Source organism: Argopecten irradians, chromosome 16 (assembly GCF_041381155.1).
Source record: "Argopecten irradians isolate NY chromosome 16, Ai_NY, whole genome shotgun sequence".
NCBI classification, from domain to species: Eukaryota; Metazoa; Mollusca; class Bivalvia; order Pectinida; family Pectinidae; genus Argopecten; species Argopecten irradians.
In genome coordinates this window covers 19,415,250-19,435,125 of record NC_091149.1, presented here as the reverse complement: position 1 = coordinate 19,435,125, position 19,876 = coordinate 19,415,250, and the positions used below count along the sequence as shown (strand labels likewise).

General features: G+C 33.9%; 1 protein-coding gene across 1 annotated transcript in view; it reads right to left on the bottom strand.

Annotated features, from left to right (window-relative positions):
* Positions 1–412: 412 nt before the first annotated feature.
* The window catches only part of LOC138310217 (ryncolin-4-like), a 55,663-nt gene continuing 36,199 nt past the window's right edge, over positions 413–19,876 (bottom strand). Inside the window, exons 3-5 of the mRNA XM_069251336.1 lie at positions 10,241–10,337; positions 3,971–4,135; positions 413–1,798 (exon numbers count right to left, since the gene is read on the bottom strand). Coding sequence (XP_069107437.1) covers positions 1,539–1,798; positions 3,971–4,135; positions 10,241–10,337 — 522 coding nt within the window. The 3' untranslated portion in view covers positions 413–1,538. The remainder of the gene's footprint in view (positions 1,799–3,970; positions 4,136–10,240; positions 10,338–19,876) is intronic.

The following is a 19,876-nucleotide window of genomic DNA, read 5'->3' as shown; positions in this document are numbered from 1 at the left end:
AAGAGGCCACCTGTCTTATGTGACCATTTTTATTGTTTCCTTTCTAGGGTCAAGTAAGAAAGGTTTTACTGTATATGAACGTTAATGTGCAGTCAAGTTATCTGTAAAGGTAAAAAAATGTTTGCTGACCCCTGACAAGAATGTCCAATTTTACCAATGTGAGATTTTTGTTTTCTTATCTTTAGGTAAAAAAAGCAACATTATATTTGTTCGCGGTTATAAGCTGTCCCTGTCTGGAAAATCACCTTAGACATTAAAGAACTCTTTGTTTAACACCTCAAGAACCTTTACCTGTCTTACACCCCACAGGGTACCAAACATTATATCGATCTCAATTCAGATAATGTTGAAATGTTGGGGCACCAAAATTGTCTTGTCAATTTACAATAAGCAGGTGGTCTTTATACACTATACAATGCCGGTCGTTAAGATAGGTTTATACTGCAATTTAATGTCTTCATCTCTGAGTTTAGACATGTGATGATTCTTGATGAATTTACACAAATTAAACAATTACTAGGAAAGGACGAATCGCTCATGTTTTAAAAAAGATAATTGCTTGATGCACAAAAAATTATTGAAATAAAACGATGACAATGCAAAAGAAAATGACAAAAGGTTCTTGTCTTTTTAATATTAAATATTTTTTCTTCATAAATGGTTTCCTTCTTCTTTATTTAGGAAAGGCTTTGTAATCTCCGTAATATAAAGTATATCTAAGAAGTACGGTATGGAAAATCATCGGTATTCATCAGATTAAAAACGAAGCAATTACAAAAAAACCGTCAATTAAAAATGGATATATTGAGAAATTTGATCAAATGTGGATCAATTGGAAAGTTATGCTTGAGTAGTTACTGAAATATTTAATCAACTGTATGTATTATGCGTATGTTGTAGTATTTAAAATGTATAATTTGAGTCCTTTTTTTAATTTGATGGTGTGTATGTCTATAGATTTTAATGTGTATATGAGTGTCTTTTTGCGCTTGTTTTTGTTTGATCACACCACTATTTTTATTCTCTCTACTACAAACATTGAATCAACAACAATAAATCTTAAAAATGTAATAATATTTTACATTTTCAAATATAAACTGTTCTTCACATTTCAAAAAGTCATGTCCCTTTAATTGTACATGCATTAGTATAGCTATGGGAAGGATCCTTTCAAGAATTTACCTTCTTTCATCTCTTTCAGGAAAACTACAATCCTTCAATAACCTTGGAATCACGTCCTACTGTTTAAGGACAATATTGTTCGCGGAATCGACCTCAGGACGTCCTTATCATGGCAGCTCATAACATAACCCTTATGTGCATATACATCCTATTCCAGCTGGGGGAATAAACTATTCTAAGTGAAGAAACCAAACGATTAAAAAACTATTGCAAAATTACGGAGCCTCCTGATCTACATGCCATGCGTTTTATCGAAATAATTTTTCGTTTTAGTATTTCGTTAAAACGAAATAATATTTCGATAAAACGAAATAGAAGTCAGGGTGCTCCGTACAAAAGCATGCATCCCAATAACATTATTGTCTTCTTATCATCATTTGGGTATGTTCGAGGAAATGTTGATATTCTTTTTCATACCAAATGATGCCAGGCCCCTGACTTTGTTGCGTGAAACTTCCTCTTGTGTACTGGCTGTTCAAATAAGAAACATATCTAGTACCACAGTCGCCATACCACCAGCCGCCTTTGAAGTTAAACGCACAATTCTGTCTTATTTCATCATTATCTGCATCGAATGTAGAAAATTGTTTACCGGTCTGGTTAGACAATACGTCCGCTGAAATATAACATTTAGAATATATAAAGTATCTGTAGAAACATGATTTAAAGTTATCTGTTCAGTGAAGTGATTTGAGTATGCCATTATAGCACACCACTGGAACTACACTAACCTTATCTGACGTTCACATATATCCTGGATGCAAACGCCGCACGTACCCCCTAGTAAACATAATAGCATGCTTATTTGACGACAGAAATACATAGGAAGCATGTGAAAGGTAATTTGTGCCAAACTTTACAAGAAACACAACAATTAACGAGGTTTTTTATCATCTGATGTGTGTCCAACGTAGTGATTATAAGACGTGCAAAAATTAAATATAACAATATAACAGGTATTATATATAAGATATTATAATAAGGATCTTACATGAGTGGTTATGTAATGTTAAATTGATTAAACAAGTTCAGATAGTTTACAAACTTTAAGGTGATTAGTATTTTGTATATCAAATATTTATAATTTATAAATGTTGAAAGAAATTTTGTTTGCATAACCTTAGAAAAAGAAAAATAGTTACATCAATGCTTACAATTAATTTTTCAGACTACACGTTACAATAAAATACGTTTAAACGTACGATTCCATTGATTTTCCAATCTATTAGTTTTCCAAACCAATACACAACGTTAATTTTTCTATTGCGACATCACGATAACGTCGGAATTTCGCGCCATTCTCGGATTTGTTTTTTTTTTCTTTTTCTTAGGTGTATGAAAAAATAAGAGACCCTTGAGCTTTAATAGTCATCTGACAATTGACACATTTAAAGCAATTAAAATAACCCTCTTAATAAAAAGAAGTTTAGGTTCTGATATAGTTGATGAATTATACCATGAATGAAGGTCCCTTGAACCCCAATATCCAGTCTCTAGGAATCTGAGTTATTTTACAGGGAGTTCTTTAAAATTTTAGCCTATGTGACCCTTTGACCTTGAATGAAGATCAAGGTTACTCATTTGAACAAAGTTGGTTGCCCTACATCCGAGCATGTTACAGGCCAATATCAGTACCCTGGGTCTTTCGGTTATTGAGAAGAAGGTATGAGAGAAGTGAATCGAGATGAAAAGTTTACGCACGGCGCACGACGACGATGCATGATGACATCCTGACCCTTCGCTTCAGATATCCTGTGTGAATCGGCCCAGGGGATTCTCTCAAAAGTTTGCATACAAAATTTATTTCATAACCCGATGAAGTTAAAACATAGTGACATCAATGCTTATAATATTTTTTTTCCAGAATACTTGATCAAATATGATTTCATTGAATTTCCGACGGATTTTTTTTCGAAATCGTCGCAACGCAACGTCGAAGTCTCTATTGTGACGTCATGATACGTCGGGTTTTCGCGCCATTCTCGGATTAGTAGTATGAAGAAAAAGTATCTGCCAATCAGAAAGTCGGATTTGATATGAAAACAAATAAAAATTGGTTATATTTAAATATAAACAAAACAATTGTTTCCTTAAAAAATGATGACACCGTCTACAGAAATATTTGTGCGACGTCATACATTCACTATGACGTCATTATTACCTGTGACGTCACAATGGTGTTATAACACTATGTCTCACGATATATATGACATGACTGAATGGGTCAGTTACATGATAAAATTTCTCTAGGATATTTACAAAATATACTTATAAAATGCAGCAAGGTGCTCATCTGGTGCGGAGTGACTTACACACTCGCTAAGCTTACATTTTTTATAACGCGCGCTAGTGTTACTGTAGTGTCTATAGCAGATATTTCCACCATTTGACTAAATTCGACAAAACATAACGATTAAGTTTTTTTTAAATAAACATTGAACTTACAATAAACAAATGTATATTATTTATTCATTCACATATGAATGTGTATTTATATATTTATCAAATGACTGCTTGAGGTGTTGGGTTGGGGGAAAATCGTTTTAAAAACATCGGATTTTAATTAGGAAGACGTTTTATCTTTTTCTCCGCATCGACAAACAACTCCCCAAAAAAATGATCAACATATATGCAATTATCTTTAACTATGGTTAATTCTAGTTGTTGTTTAACTTCAAAATGTTGATATAAATATGCCTAACATAATGACCAATATTTGTGACAAAAGAAAGACTATCCACGGATATTGCTCGTGTAGTAGGATAAAATCAATATAAGAAATATTCACCAATATTCCCACTGTAATCAGCAACAGAGAGATGATAGTTTGTTTCGGAGCTACCAATATGAAAATGCTTGTAAACAGCGAACCCGCTACTTTTTAACACGTCCGTCACATCGATTCGTAGCTCGTATGTACTCCGAGAGGTTATGTAGTGTAGGACATCATTTCCTGAAAAGAACAGAAAAATCTTATTATATCATATCCGATATTTGATATTTTGTTTTGCATTTTACAGAATTATCTGCCATTGCGGGTAGGTATTTGTTATGACGCCATGTGTTTGCGATTTTAGAGAAAAACGACAAAAATGACTACAAATAATATTTTTAACCCTAGTAGTGCTGAACGGGTATATATCTAATCCATCGGTCGGGTGCTGAACGGGTATATATACCCGCCAGACAAAAATTGGGAAACCCCATATTTCTGTGATCAAAAACGAAAATGTGTGACTGAAATAATGAATAGCATTTGTGTTGATCATAAGTTTATAATCTCAAAGAAATATTTCCAAAATATTTTATTCTAACAAGCCATGGTTTAGTAGTTGTCGTAACGTAACCAACAGGAATCCCCCACTTCAGTCAGAACGACGATATTTTTAGCTCAGCGGAAGCAGTTGAAATATCGTGGTTTGCGCATGAGTTGTGAAAGTAGATGACGTAATTTTAGCGCCATGCGGGAAAACAGGTGCTCTATTATTTCAAAGAAAATCCTATCTTTCGGGGAGTTTACAAATTAAAAATAAGGTATGTAGTGACATTCTGAATATATAGATATTCCTTGTGACATTTCTTACGTTTAAATGAATGATCTTACTGTCGTTGTTTTCAACGAAGTCGAATTCTAATCAACCAGTCGTCGTCAAACAGTGCCATGCGCAGTCGATCACTTTGCCGGAGTTGATGACATAAATTCGATAATTTGATAGTTTCGGCAATATAGTGAAATATTAAATGACTGAAATATAATATTTATATGGTATTGTTATTTATCATTGCAAGTGTTCTGTTTATTGTATAATAATTATGCTGAAACAAACGTAATCTTATCTCGACTTTCACTTTGACCAAATACCGGAAGTCATCGTCGCTGTTGTAAACAACATGGCTTTCAGCATCATAATCGATCAAGTACTGCGCGAATTTGAAGAAAGATAACAATGGTTTTGACAGTTTATCTACTGATGATAAGGAGAACAAGCACGATGTTTTAGAGCCGTTTGCTTAAGAAACTTCGGTAGAAAATGGGAAATCACCGGCTGTGTTTACGCTTGCCTTATATATCTAGTGAATGGATCGCTATCAATACTCGATTTCTTTGAAATTATTTACTTTCACAGAAGGAATTGTGAACACAATTGTTTCGAAAACAAATAGGTATGCTGACTAATACATCAAGGAACATCTAGAACTTATACAATATTCGTGACATGGACTTCAGTCTTTCATAGCACTGACTATCAAAATGGGTGAATTCAAAATGGGCTTTGTAAATCAGATCAACATGCAAGACTGCAGGTCTACAGACAGTGTTTTTGGGCACACTCTATTTTTTTTTACATCTGTAATGACCTGTGATAAATTTTTGTATATTTTGAGTTTTATTTTACATATGTCATAAAAGTGTTAGTCATGGTCTCCATGGTGAGGACAGTTAAGTTGTTTACACATCTCTTCAAAAACTTTAGATTTCAAGATGTTTACAATCTTTAGTCAGTATGTAGCATTTAAAAAGGGGATGATTGCTCGGAGAGTAAAACTGAAATTTTCAGTATACAATCCAGACACACCCATCAAGTACAGAATTGAATTGTACATAAATTTTACTTTGTGAACACAAATAAAGTTGTAAACTGGAGAGCTATCAGTGGTCATTATAGAGTGACGTGTATGACCTTGTAATCTGCATCACCGAACCCTATCTTCTGAAACGGTACAACATCTACGTGGACTTCAGCAGTCCAGATCTATTTTATATATGGTAAATAATTACTAAATATTATTCTGTATCTTTACACATTGAACTATGTAGCATTTACACCGGCAGTCACATATATTGTAATATTGTTTGAAGACACAAAAGTGATCTATATTATTATAATTTTTACATGTAATTTCGAAATTTAAGTATGGCAGAACTGTTTTTTTTTTTATATGCATAATAAAAGGTGAGAAAGTTAAAGCTAGTGCAGTGCAGGTAGTGTGAAGTCTTTTGTCCAGTAGAGTGTGATTTTTTCAAGTTACAACATCCTTTTAGGCTTACAAAAATCCTGCGGAAGAATGATATGTTTCAATTTTCCAATCATTAGTATTAGCTAGGTTGCATTATGTTTTTAAACTTGCTTTGAGTTGTACCATACAATTGCAGAATAAGTGCATGCATACTTGTGAGCATCAGAGGTGACAGCAGGAAGAAAAAATCTTCGTCACAATAAACAATGTTCGAGAAACCATTTCCACATCTATATAAAAGGAGTATCAGGGAATCAGCTGTGTATTTTAACAGATTGTAAGTCTGTTTTATATGCTTCCTGTATCCATATCATTGTAAGAAACTAAATTAGAGATTTATCTGTGTATTTTTACCAGATGCTATTCAGTTCAGTCTATTTCATAGGCTCCATGCAATCATGCATGTAACTGAATTGTCAAGAAGGACACCAAGGTTGGGATTTACGTTTGTATTTTGCTATTTTGCAATTCTAGTTTAGGCTACCTGTACCCATATCAACAGTAAGGCCATAACGTGTGTCATATATGGTCATACTCCGTTGTGTTTTTACTGTTTTACCATGTTCTACTTTTATCTTCAACGAGGACACACAACATTGTGGAATCATCAGGGTATTTTACCCGATTGAGAATTCCATTTAAGGATATACAACTAATATCACCGAAAGGAACTTATATTCAGGAATTACCTGTGTAATTTACAAGGTGGTTAATTAGTCTATTCTAGGCTACCTGTAACCAGTTACAACACTATATATCACTATGGTACAGAAATTGCCTGTGTACTACACCAGGTTGTTTTTCTATTCCAGGCTGCTGTATTTGTATCATTGCTATAAGGCTGTCAGAGGTCGATCATTACATAGGACTCCTATTTATTTTTTCATTTATTCTGGAAGAGAAATAACCAGTAATATAACTCATGTGTATGCTCCAGTTTTATTTCTCATCTGGAGCCAAAGACTTTAAACTGGAGACAGGAAAACTCTAATCTCTATGTACAATAAAACCACCCAACAACATATTGCAACCGCCCCTCCCTCCCCCCTCCCCCCTCCTCCTCCCCACACACACACACACTCTTCCCCTCTGGTTTCACTGAACAAGTTAAATCATAACTAATAATTGTTTCACCTTATACTTTCAAAATACATAATTACTGTTTGTTTCCTAAATAGCCCATATTCATATCTTGTCAAATATTTGTTTTTCAAAAAGAATAATCACCAGTCTAATGTAAATTTGATACGAGACAAAGCTGTCCACAGATTGTCTCCCTTGAATAACAAAATTTTAATTTTTTTCATTATTTCTTTTTCAATAATCAGTTGTGATTGATTTTATTGACAAAATAAAAGAAGAAGGTCATGTACTGATGTGTACAAATAATATTTAAAAGCAAAGAACAATTAAATTTTTTTTTTCTAAAGCTTTGTTGTTTTCTTACCTGAATTTTGCCACATTTTTTCAGACAGGAATTAAAAAGAGCTACATTTTACATAAAATCGACCTTTAAATGACCATTGAATGTATCCAACATATTATTTGGATGCTTCTTGGTATTTTAGAATGAAGACAAAAAAAAGGTTTTATTTTTTATTTTTTTTTTCAAACAATTCAGCACTCAGTACTATCCCAATATGAGACAATTCAGCACTACTAGGGTTAATAATGAATACCCACCTTCAAGGGAGGTAACTTTTTGATATGCAAAAATGGAATAAAGTGTGGATAGCGTTTTTGTTACGTATTTTTTTTTTCTGAAAAGAATGTTTGCTATATCAGTATGCCTGGTTCTATTCTGCATATACTAAAAATATACTTTAAAGAAAATGCATAGAGTATGTTCTATATTCTATACATATAGAATTTAAAATGAGTACAATTGCATATGAAACGAGCCATTGAAGCATTTTGTGAGCTTTGTGATCGCTTATTTAATCTTCGACATGAGCTTTAAAAAAACCTAGAGAGACCACTGAGCAAAATGATATGCAATAATCGACAATGAAAACGTTTGCCACTGTCCATATTAAATGAAGTTTATAATTTTTAGGGGGAGGCTGCCATCCTATAATCTTATAATATTGAATTCAGCACCGAAAAATTAACCAAATTGCACTCATGTCACTTGAAGACTTTGAACATTTCTTTACACATCGTACATCTAGATGTATTCCCCACCCACACATTTAACATTTGACACTAATGTACCCTGAATATCCAATCAGCAGACTCCGGAACATACACCTCTCTATCTTAAATCTTTTGCCAAAAACAAAAATCCAAAATTTGGAAAACTTTTGTTTGGTTCTGCGGTTCGGATCTCAAATCATTGCGTCACGTAACTGTTTACTGACGTAAAGTGATAATGTTATAATTGATTTCCCGACCATATCCAATGAAAGCGATCCTGGTTATATTACAATATTAAGGTGATGTATGTAAAATGTTTCACAAACGAAGTCAACGTATGAGGCAGATTAGACAGACGCCAATAAAGTCATTTTCGAAGGAAATCTTGTGATGTCTTTGTTACTGATTCAGGTTTCAGATTGTAAATGGACCCTAATCCATGTGACTAATGCCGTGCCTCCATGGTAAAGAAAGAAACGGTTACTTATCCGAATTGTTGTTCTTATTAGTGTATAAGAACCATATGATGCGAATGAGCACAGTAAAGACATTTCATAAATTTCATTGCAAAAGAGTTCATCGGTTTTTTTGTTTGTTTGGTTGGGGGTTTTTGTTGTTGTTGTTGTTGTTGTTGGGTTTTTTTTTCGTTTCCGGATCCGTCTATATAGAGACCGCAGAACCAAATAGTTTTCCATATATGACAATGTTAACGTTTGCCACTGTCCAGGTTAAATAAAGTTTTCAAGTCCTGCCATTCATCACTTGATCATCTCACACAAATGTGAATAAAAATTTGTAAAGAAGTATCATTTTGCTTAACTTTTTTTCACCAAAATTTTCATAAAATTCCTATCTTGACTATCTTCCATGTCAGAAACAGACTTAGAAGAATTCCAAAATTTCTGTACATAATTAACATTTACATAAATCTACCAACACATTAAACCTTTGAAACGGATGCGCCATTAATACCCAATCAGGAGGCTCCGAAACTTTCACCTCTATATGAAATTTTGTGCATACAGGGGATTTCCAGAAATCTATTTTGGTTTGATTGCGCGGTCCCTACATTCTGTGTGATTTGATGTTTGGTGTTGCATATTGAAATAATGCTATATCTCAACTTGTACAGAAGATGAATATCATTTTATGATGGTTTGTATCCAGTTTTCGAAATTTTTATTTTGAAGTTCTTTACCAAATTCGAAGAAATAAGTGATTTTTTTGACATGATATCAATAATAAATTGTCCTTTATAACGAACTGTCCAGAGTCGCAGTCAAGCTATTGTATTTTATGTATAGACGACGAAGGTGCTTTCCATTTTAAGACTCTTATTCAAAGCAGTGAAGAACCTGATAAAATATCTGTAGTTTTTTTATGATACGTGTTTGTAGATTGTATGTCTTTGCTTCCTAATGTAATATGCTGTTTTCTGCCGATCATCTTTGCCCAGTGTTGTAGTCAATATTTAGCTATGCCATTGTATTTTATGTATTCCTAATTTGCATATTACAGAGTTATCTGCACTTGCGAGTAGGTATTGATTGTGACGTCATGTGTCAAACGTAACGTCAAACGTTTCGGAGAAAACGACGTGATTGCGCTCACAAAATAATGACGTAACAATCGATACCTACCCGCAAGGGAGCTAACTCTGTAATATGCAAAGACGAGATAGCAATTAAAAAAAGGAAATTGATTGCGCCGTCGGATTAATTATTTACAACTGGTATAGTACGTACCAAGTGTGTTTCATTACACACTGTATATAATATATAGTAGAATGTCTGATTATTAAGCCATTTCTGGCTTGGCATCATTTTATCTTAAATACTTAGGCCACTCTATGTAAGCAAGTATAGTTAATAAAACGATTGTTGAATCTTGAAATGCAGATTACCTAACCAAAACTCTCCTTCAGGCTTTCCAAATCCGATTTTATATTCCATCCACTTTTTGTTGAAGTTCAGCGCACCATTTAGTCGTGTCTGAAATACCTATATTATGGGGTAAATATCAAAGAAACACAATTTAACAAAGCATGAAAATTATTAAATATCAAAGAAACACAATTTAACAAAGCATGACAATTTATTGACTCGTGCCCTATCCGGGCCTCGAACTTACGATCTACGGCACCCAATCGCCTAGCCAACATAGCTGCGCCTTCTACCACTGCGCCACATCCACATCCCCAGAAAAGGATGTTTCAATGACGAAGTGATAGTCGGTTCGATATGCTGACATGATCACTGTGGAAATTGTCAAAGAGTGAAAAGAGCATGAATAATCTGAATCTCATTTTTACACAAACAAAAAAGTTGATAAAAGTTGAGCATATATTATGGGGTAAAGACATAAGCTGTGTCATTAGAAGGAAAGTATACAAAAGCCATGTTATTTAATAATCTGATGTATGTGTGTCTCAAATATATATTTTATTGACTTCTTTGTGTGTATCCGGAATTGTTGTATTTTGAATTATCACTGCAAGCGAATTTAACACGACAGAATATCAACAGATAAGTCATACCATAACCATATGGCTATGATATAAAAGTTTATAATAACAAAACTTACATCACATAAAATCGTATCAATTAAATAATTATATATATTGGAATAAAATAAACATTAAAGCACCGACAAGAAGATGGGATCGAGGTTGACCTCTACCGGTGTTGTACAGAAAACACATCCGGTGTACTGGGAAATAAATACCTAATACCTACAGTCAAAGAATTTGCCGTACATCACCAACATCAGAGTGTATTCTCATCACAATTTTTTTCTCGGCTACTATGTTTTAGCTCCATAACAAAAAAACAAATTATCTAAAATAATCCTTAAATGAAATGTGCTTGAAAAGAGTGAAAAGAGCACAAATAATCTGAAACTCATCTTTACACAAAGAAAAAAGTTGATAATAGATAACCCATGTTAATCCTGTTAAGTTAATTAGGGCTTTTCACCATGTGGTGAAAAGACCTATTGTTTTTGTTCTGTTTTTAGGGCTTTTCACCATGTGATGAAAAGACCTATTGTTTTTGTTCTGTTTTTTATTATTATTATTATTATTATTATTACAAGCTAACCGATATTTACATAATATATAATTTTCAGTCATGTGGACATGACGTACATAGGAATTGTTTTACATAATGAATAATTTGCGTGCCCCTGTGCTTGGGCTGAGGTGACCAATATTACATTTAAGGGTCCCGGAATAGCAGTTGAGATGGGTTGTTTTTATCTTGTACATACGTTCCTTCCACATATTCATAATTCTAAATACAACTGTCGAAGACAGATATATCTGGATCAAATTATCGATGAAAAGTTACATAATACATATGTATAAGACCACGATCAAGTGTATTGTGGGTAGAGATAGGCCTAGGACGTCTCCTTGCAGGCGGTATATATGGAATTTTCAAATTATTATTTGCCTAGATGAAATAAATGATTTGTTTTAATGTCCATGAGACAGGAGTCATCTCGTCTCTCCGTGTCAACACCAAAATAAAACTAACAGGCCTATTCAAGGACACGTCCTTGGCCTAGCTACTGTAAGATACTGACCATGTATATATCCGATGTAAATCCTCAGATATATAATTATTTATTCTGTAGTAATAGAGCTACATGTACATGTAGCCCTCGCCAGATATTGTGAATAGTTTAAATAGGCATGTTTGTATGATATATTAAAAAAAAAAAATGAAAAAAATTGTCGCCGGTGGAGAATCGAAAGATCAGAAGATCTGCACGTTAACACTAAACCAGATTTCTGCTTTTTTATATACAGTGATTTTTTTTATAAGAAGCAGATAACATTGTTGTATGATAGAGTATTTCCTTATAGGAAAAATAAAAAATTGTAAATGTAATGTGCATGTAGCTGTTGTTTCAGCATGAAGAAAAGTGAAAAAAAGGATAATAACACATTGATAACAAATCACAAAGTTTTTTTGTTGTTCTTTAATATACCTGGTATACGATAATCTTTGTTATTTTATTGATTTTTTTCTGATATGCTCGAACGTCGTTGAAGACACCCCCTGAGAGGAATGAGCTACATGTAGATTTCGCCGAGACGAAGCACACGCTCGTGTTACGTTGATACGGAGAAAACGACAGTTTTCATTTTATACCATGGAATATCAAAGTTATATTATGCATTGAGAAATTGTACAATACAATCTTTTTTAGATTATAACTTTCTACTGCGTATGCGTCGTAAAATTCTACTAAGTTGCATGAAAAAAATCACGATAACTGCAGGTACAGGTATAGTAGGCCTAATGTTATACAATGCACAGTCGATGTCGAGAACAGATCCGATTTGATGCATTCAACTCAAATATAAAGAAATGAATGCTATAGCCGAAACCTTTTGAACTCAGAGATAGTCAAAGATCGCTTTTTTAATGAATAAGAAGAAATAAACACGAAAAAATCACGATAGCTGCTCGCAACCCAGTGGTACCGCGGTTCATCGGTTTTCGACGGCGAAAGACAAAAATAGATTTTTTACACACAATGTCAAACACATTCAATTCAACTCATTAATTATATGTGTCAGAAGCATGTTAATGATGTTTTTTTGTGCAATATTTCATGAAATTCATCTAATAAACGAAGCCTTGTATCCACAAACGCTGTAAGATTTACATTGTAGCCTACGTATGCCTACTGTTTCTTTTTGTCAAAGTGACGTTTAAATAATGAAATGTTCCAATATAAAGTAACACCATTATTTCAAACTATGTTAAGCTGTATATGAGTGCAAATTGTCACCATAATACCGCAAATGAGTGCTTATTCAATCCTTCAAAACGTCAGCTTGCAAGGTCGAATCACCCGGGCTCATATACAGATGTATAGAGGACTAAAAAGTGACGTCATTGGAATGTTCGGGATCAAATCGTCAAATTTAGAAATGGTAATCAGAATAAAGAAATTAATCATTTATTTACTCACATCGCAATATTTTCATATCGCAACTGTTACAGGAAATTCCTATTACCTGGTATCGAGTTCTATGCCTGATTAATCTCGATATTTAGTGTTGAAAATATCTGGTTTATTGATATTATTCCGCTACTTTTGTTGAGTTTGAATTCGCAAATTCGAAGGGCGTCAGAACGCTTGTTTTCAACCGGAATCAACACCGTAGTGATAAAGACCTTCCAAGTGGATTTTTTTCATCGACATAAAAAGTTGATTTTCTCAAAAAGTAAGAAAAATAAAATACATTAATTTTGCTGGAACACTAAAAAAATAATTCTGATTTCGGAACAGTTGGAATCATGAAGATACCGCTAACAGTATTTTTATTATTATTATTATATATTATGTAAGTAAATTATTCTACACTTTTTTGTGTCCAAAAGATCTTCAAAATGGTAAGAGGTATGCCAATGGCCTTATTGTTATATTTTATGGCATGAGTTGAAGGGGTGACCGCAACATTTTTAAGTAGGTCAAAAATCCAAGATGGCCGCCATGACGTCATACCTAAAAAGTTTAAAACAGCCATAACTCAAAAACCGTTTAAGATACAGCAAATATTTTTGATGTTTTATGTAGATCGTTTAAAAGACTAACTTTTATTCAATTACAGCAATTAGGTCAAAGGTCAAACAAAAAAAGTTCGCGATGGGGTCAAAGTTCATGAATTCTTATTTTTTTGATTTTGCGAAATTTCTTTTTACATATCGATGCAGAATGTCATTCTGGTGAATTTGGTGTCTTTTGTTTTTCAGTAGCACTTCCGGTTAATGCTGTACGCCATTTTGAACAATCCTTTGATCTTTCCTAATTTCCCGCCAAAATGTTTAACATTATATATTGTCGAACTGAATGACTAATATAGTCTGCAATTGCTATAGAAAAGACCCCTCTAATGTTCTCTAACGTTTGATATGATTTTCATCTTTATCAAAAAAACAAAATGGCCGCTATGACGTCATATCTTAAAATTTAAAAATGCTTATAACTCACTAACAGTTCTTTTCACAGATTTCTTCCAATAATATTTTTTGCAGATAATCTTAAGCGTAAACTTTTTCTTTCTACATGTTATTACAAAAAATGGCAACTTCCGGTTTTCGGTAAGGGTCAAATGTTAAAGGTCCTGTTTTTAACAATAAACTTGAAAACTTTTCCCCTGAAGTTCTGTAAGGTCTAGGATCTTCATATTTCATATATAAGATGTCCAGGGGATGGGCTATGAAGTAAGATACTAGGAATGACCTTGACCCATATTCAAGGTCACATGAGTCATATATGTTCAAATCTTTAAATGACTCAACAATAACCAAAATGACAAGAGTCTTCATACGTTCAAGGTCACAGGGGTCCATAATTTAAATATACATACCGGGGTATATATACTTAACAACACCGCAAGTCAGATGACGTTAAGGCGCATTCGATCTCGTTATCATTTACTCGAACGAATTTGGAAATATGAATTGGTTTTAAGATGAGAGTACTCTTCGGCTGATCAAACTTCATGCAGATCTTCACTAAAACACTTTTATTCAGGGCTGAAAGTCAAGGTCATTTATAGGTTACAACTTCAAAACCCATGCATTACCTAGTTCTTAACTTACCTGGCAATGACGGTATTGTAAACTAAATATAGTGAAAAGCCCGCGTTATTTTTTTTTTTTTTTTTTTTTTTTTTTTACATTTTAAAATTACCATTCCTTACTTTGCGTCGTTTCTGTATATCTGTATTAGGAGCAAGTTGGTGCGGCAAGGATAGAGTATCAAACAGTGACAACTACACAATACACTTACTTTTGCTGTGATTCAGAGATAACTCCAAGTGAGCGATCTGTCTGCTAAGAAGGTCTACCAACAAGTGTGAGATCTGGGGCTCTGTGATGTGTTTTGTCACTATTAGTAACGCAAAACATCCAACAATGCCACTACCTTTGTCGTTTTCCTATTGGTCAGGAACCAAAATCATAATTCAGTGGCGTAGGAAGATGAAACGTAATGGGGGGGGCAAAGGTCCTCAATATTTCGTAACAGCCCCCCCCCCCCCCTCGGGCGCCCCGCACCCACAGGAGGTAATTGATATACTTTTTTTCATATATCATTACATATAATCCTTGTACATTTCTATAAACAGTGATGTCGCTAACAGGAAATTAATGAATACGCAAATAAAGGGTATTCCCTGGGAAATATTATGATAAAGAAACGACTGAGATAATTTTTACGTAGAATTTGAGGATTTTGCGAGCGCCGAAGGCGCAAGATTTTGGTGTTTGGGGGGTTCGGGGGTCTCCCCCGGGAAAAAAATTACAATTTAGAAACGGCAGAGATGAGTTTTACGACGTATTTTGTTGAATTTGTGAGGGCAGAAGACGCGGATTTTGGTGTTTGAGGGGTTCGGGGGGTCTCCCCCGCGGGAAAAAAAAAATAAATGATTTAGAATGGCTGAGGTGAGTTTTATGATGTATTTGATGAAATTTGTGAGTTACTGAAGGCCTGAGATTTTGTTGTTTTGGGGGTCCTGGGTTTATATCCCGGGACAAAAATTAAGATAATTACCTGTCAGAATAGCTGAGAATTTTGAAATTCAGAATCAAAACAATCCAATCAGCGCCGGGTTAAAATTTTGTCCTGGCTTAACCTTCTATACACACGGGCCGTTTCGAAGGTCGTTTTTTCCATTTTAGTTTTATGAATACTTTTTCGAGATGTTTAAAGTTCTAACATGTATACAACGTATATATGAACAATGTACACGTGTTTGCGTAAATGCACGTAACATGTGTAAGCGTACAAAACCGCATACGATGGGAGGCCGTCCTTACGTGGACCCTAGGCTGTTAATAGGACGTACAATTAACAACACAATACAACAAAAAGTAATGCACCAACCCCAATAACTGAGAGGTTTAACCAAACCTTTTATTGTGTGTGGCAGAGCTGTCACCTGAGACACCGGATGTTCAAACACAACCGGTTTCAATTTGAGAAACTACCCGGCCGTTTTGAGATCACATGAACCTATAGAGGACCGTGTTAAAACGTTTGCTACTATTCAGGTTTAAATGAAGTTATTCAAAATTCCTTTACAAAATGTTACATCTACATGTATTGATCCGAACTCCACACAAAAACCATTAACTCTGGTGTACCCTGAATATATCCAATCAGCCAGGCTTCCTATATATTCACCTCTCTATGAAATCTTCTGCCCAAAGGGGGATTCCCCTAAATCTGTTTTTTCATGTTGGACCAGACTACTTTCGTAAGAAACGCTTTCACATTTAATATTGAAGTGAGATCGTCCTTCGTTCAACGCAATCGGTCCGTTCGCTAACATTACTTATATCATTACATAGTGGAAATCCCCGTGTTTTGATCGCGATCAAATCTATATATTCTTATTATTCCTTCTTCCTGTTTTTGTGAACGCTCCATCCCGTCAAACGGTATGACATAGGGATAAAAATGATTTCAGTATGTTTCAAACCAAACATCTGAAGGTGATCCATGAACTAAATTAAGTAGGTCGAAAAAATCCCAAAATGGCCGCCATGACGTAAAACCTAAAAAAACACAAAAAACTGCTATAACTCAAAAAAATATGAAAAGCTATAATGCAAATCTGAAGATCGTATATTTTATTGTAGGGAATGAACATATCTAACTTTTTACCCTACAGACATGTTTCCACAAAATATGTCTCTGTATTAAAAAAGCTCGCTATGAGGTCGAAGTTTTACCAAAAGTGACTATTTTTTAGATTTTTTTTTATTATTCGTTTTTTTCTCCAATTTTTTTCCATTACATCGACACCGGATGTCATTTGAAGGCTTTGATGTCTTCAAAATTCAAAATTAGTCCACTAAATTAATTTTTTTATGACGTAATTTAATATTTAAACTAAGATTTTTTTTTTTCAAATTTCGACAATTTTATTTTAAACATCTCCTCTGATTCCACCAGTGCCAATCAAGCCCAAACTCACACAAGGATCTTCCCACTGTCACCGTGACTAATTCTTGTTAATAAAAATGGTGTTGATTCAAATTCAAATATGGCCGCAATGACGTCACTTTTCCGGTTTAAACCTAGACAGCCATAACTCGTTAACCACTGAGCCAATTTCTTTCATTTTTTTATATGTTTTATGTAGAATAGCATACTGAGAACCTTTTTTAATTGTACATTTTTCTCTAAAAATGTCAACTTCCGGTTGTTTATTGACTCATACTGCAAAAATCGCCGTTTATCGGTGAAAATTACGAAAAAAATCTTCTTGTCAAGTTGTCTTCTACAACTGGTATAGAGCCTTGATGTTTTGCATGAAGTAAGCTTAGGTAGTTGACTATTCGGGTTTTGAAAAAAATAAACGAGTTTAACCTTCATCCAAGGTCACAGAGTGCGTGTGATTGTAGAGTTATGAAAATAATTCCTGTGAAAATTCAGCACATTGAGACAGCCGTAGCTCGTTAACCACACAGCCGATTTCTTTCATTTTTGGATATGTTATGTAGAATAAAAAATGAAACAATTAATTTAATTATCGACTTTTCTGTTTAAAACGACAACTTCCGGTTTGAAATAAGGTACAAAATTCAAAAATGCAATTTTTCGACAAAAAAAATCATTAAAAAATCTTCTTCCTCAATTTCTAGAAGGCCTAGGAGACCTAATATTAGCATGAAGCAGGCAGACATAAATGCCTACAACGTATTTGTTAATGTGATTGACCTTGACCTATATCAATGGGCACTCGGGCTAACAATCCTTAAATCTTCAAATGACTTATTGTAAAGTTCTGAAAGGCCTAAGACCATGGTATTGGACTTTTGGTAAGCTGAAACTAAGCGCTACCAAGTGTGTTATGAATTACCTTGAACGGAGTAGCTTTTAGGTGAAAAGCCCGTCAAATTGTCACCCACCGGTGACAATTTCTAGTTATTATTAGGGCTTGTTCACTATTTGTGAAAAGACCTATTGTTTTGTTAAGTTTTCTTATTAGGCTTTTCACTTTTTGGTGAAAAGACCTATTGAGTTTTCGTTAAGTTTCTTATTCTTATTCTTATTATATAGGGCTTTTCACTATTTGTGAAAAGACCTATTGTTTTCGTTAAGTTTCTTATTAGGGCTTTTCACTTTTTGGTGAGAAAAGACCTATTGTTTTTTTCGTAAGTTTTCTTATTCTTCTTCTTAATTATTAGGGCTTTTCTTCACTTTTTGGTGAAAAGACCTATTGTTTTCGTTAAGTTTCTTATTCTTATATATTATTATTATTATTCTGTTTTTTTGTGAACGCTCTATCGGTCAAACGGTAAGACATAGGATAAAAATGATTTCAGTATGTTTAAACCATGTTATCTGAAGGTGTTCCATGAACAAAAATTAAGTAGGTCAAAAATTCCAAATGGCCGCCATGACGTAAAACCTAAAAACACAAACTCTGCTATAATTCAAAAAGTAATGAAAGCTATTTTCAAATCCGAAGATATTTTATTGTAGGGAATGAACATATCTAACTTTTACCCATGACATTTTTCGACAAAATATGTCTCGTTAAAAAGCTCGCTATTAGGTCAAAGTTTACCAAAAAAGTGACTATTTTTAGATTTTTTTTTATTATTCATTTTTTTCCCCAACTTTTTTCAATAACATCGATTCAGGATGTCATTTTGAAGGTTTGGATGTCTTCAAAAATAAAATTGGTCCACTAATTAATTTTTTATGACGTAATTAATATTTAACTAAGATTTTTTTTGCAAATTTCGACAATTATATTTTAAAACATCTCCTCTGATTTCACCAGTCCGATCAAGCCCAAACTCACACAAGATCTTCAACTGATTACCGTGACTAATTCTTGTTAATATGGTGTTGATTCAAATTCAAATATGGCCGCAATGACGTCACTTCCGGTTTAACCTAGACAGCCATAACTCGTTTAAACCACTGAGCCAATTTCTTTCAGTTTTTATATATGTGATATGTAGAGAATAGACATACTGAGAACCTTTGTAATTGTACATTTTTCTCTAAAAAATGTCAACTTCCGGTTGTTTATTGACTCATACTGCAAAAATCGCCGTTTTCGGTGAAAATCACGAAAAAATCTTCTTGTCAAGTTCTACATGGTATAGAGGCTTCATGTTTTGCATGAAGTAAGCTTAGGTAGTTGACTATCGGGTTTGAAAAAATAAACGAGTTTGACCTTCATCCAAGGTCACAGAGTGCGTGTGATTGTAGAGTTATGAAAATAATCCTGTGAAAATTCAGCTCATTGAGACAGCCGTAGCTCGTTAACCACACAGCCAATTACTTTCATTTTTGGATATGTTATGTAGAATAGCATACTAAGAAACTCTTGTAATTGTACATTTTTCTCTAAAATGTCAACTTCCGGTTGTTTATTGACTCATAGTGCAAAATCGCCGTTTTCGGTGAAAATCACGAAAAAATCTTCTTCTCAAGTTCTACATAGTATAGAGGCTTCATGTTTTGCATGAAGTAAGCTTAGGTACTTGAC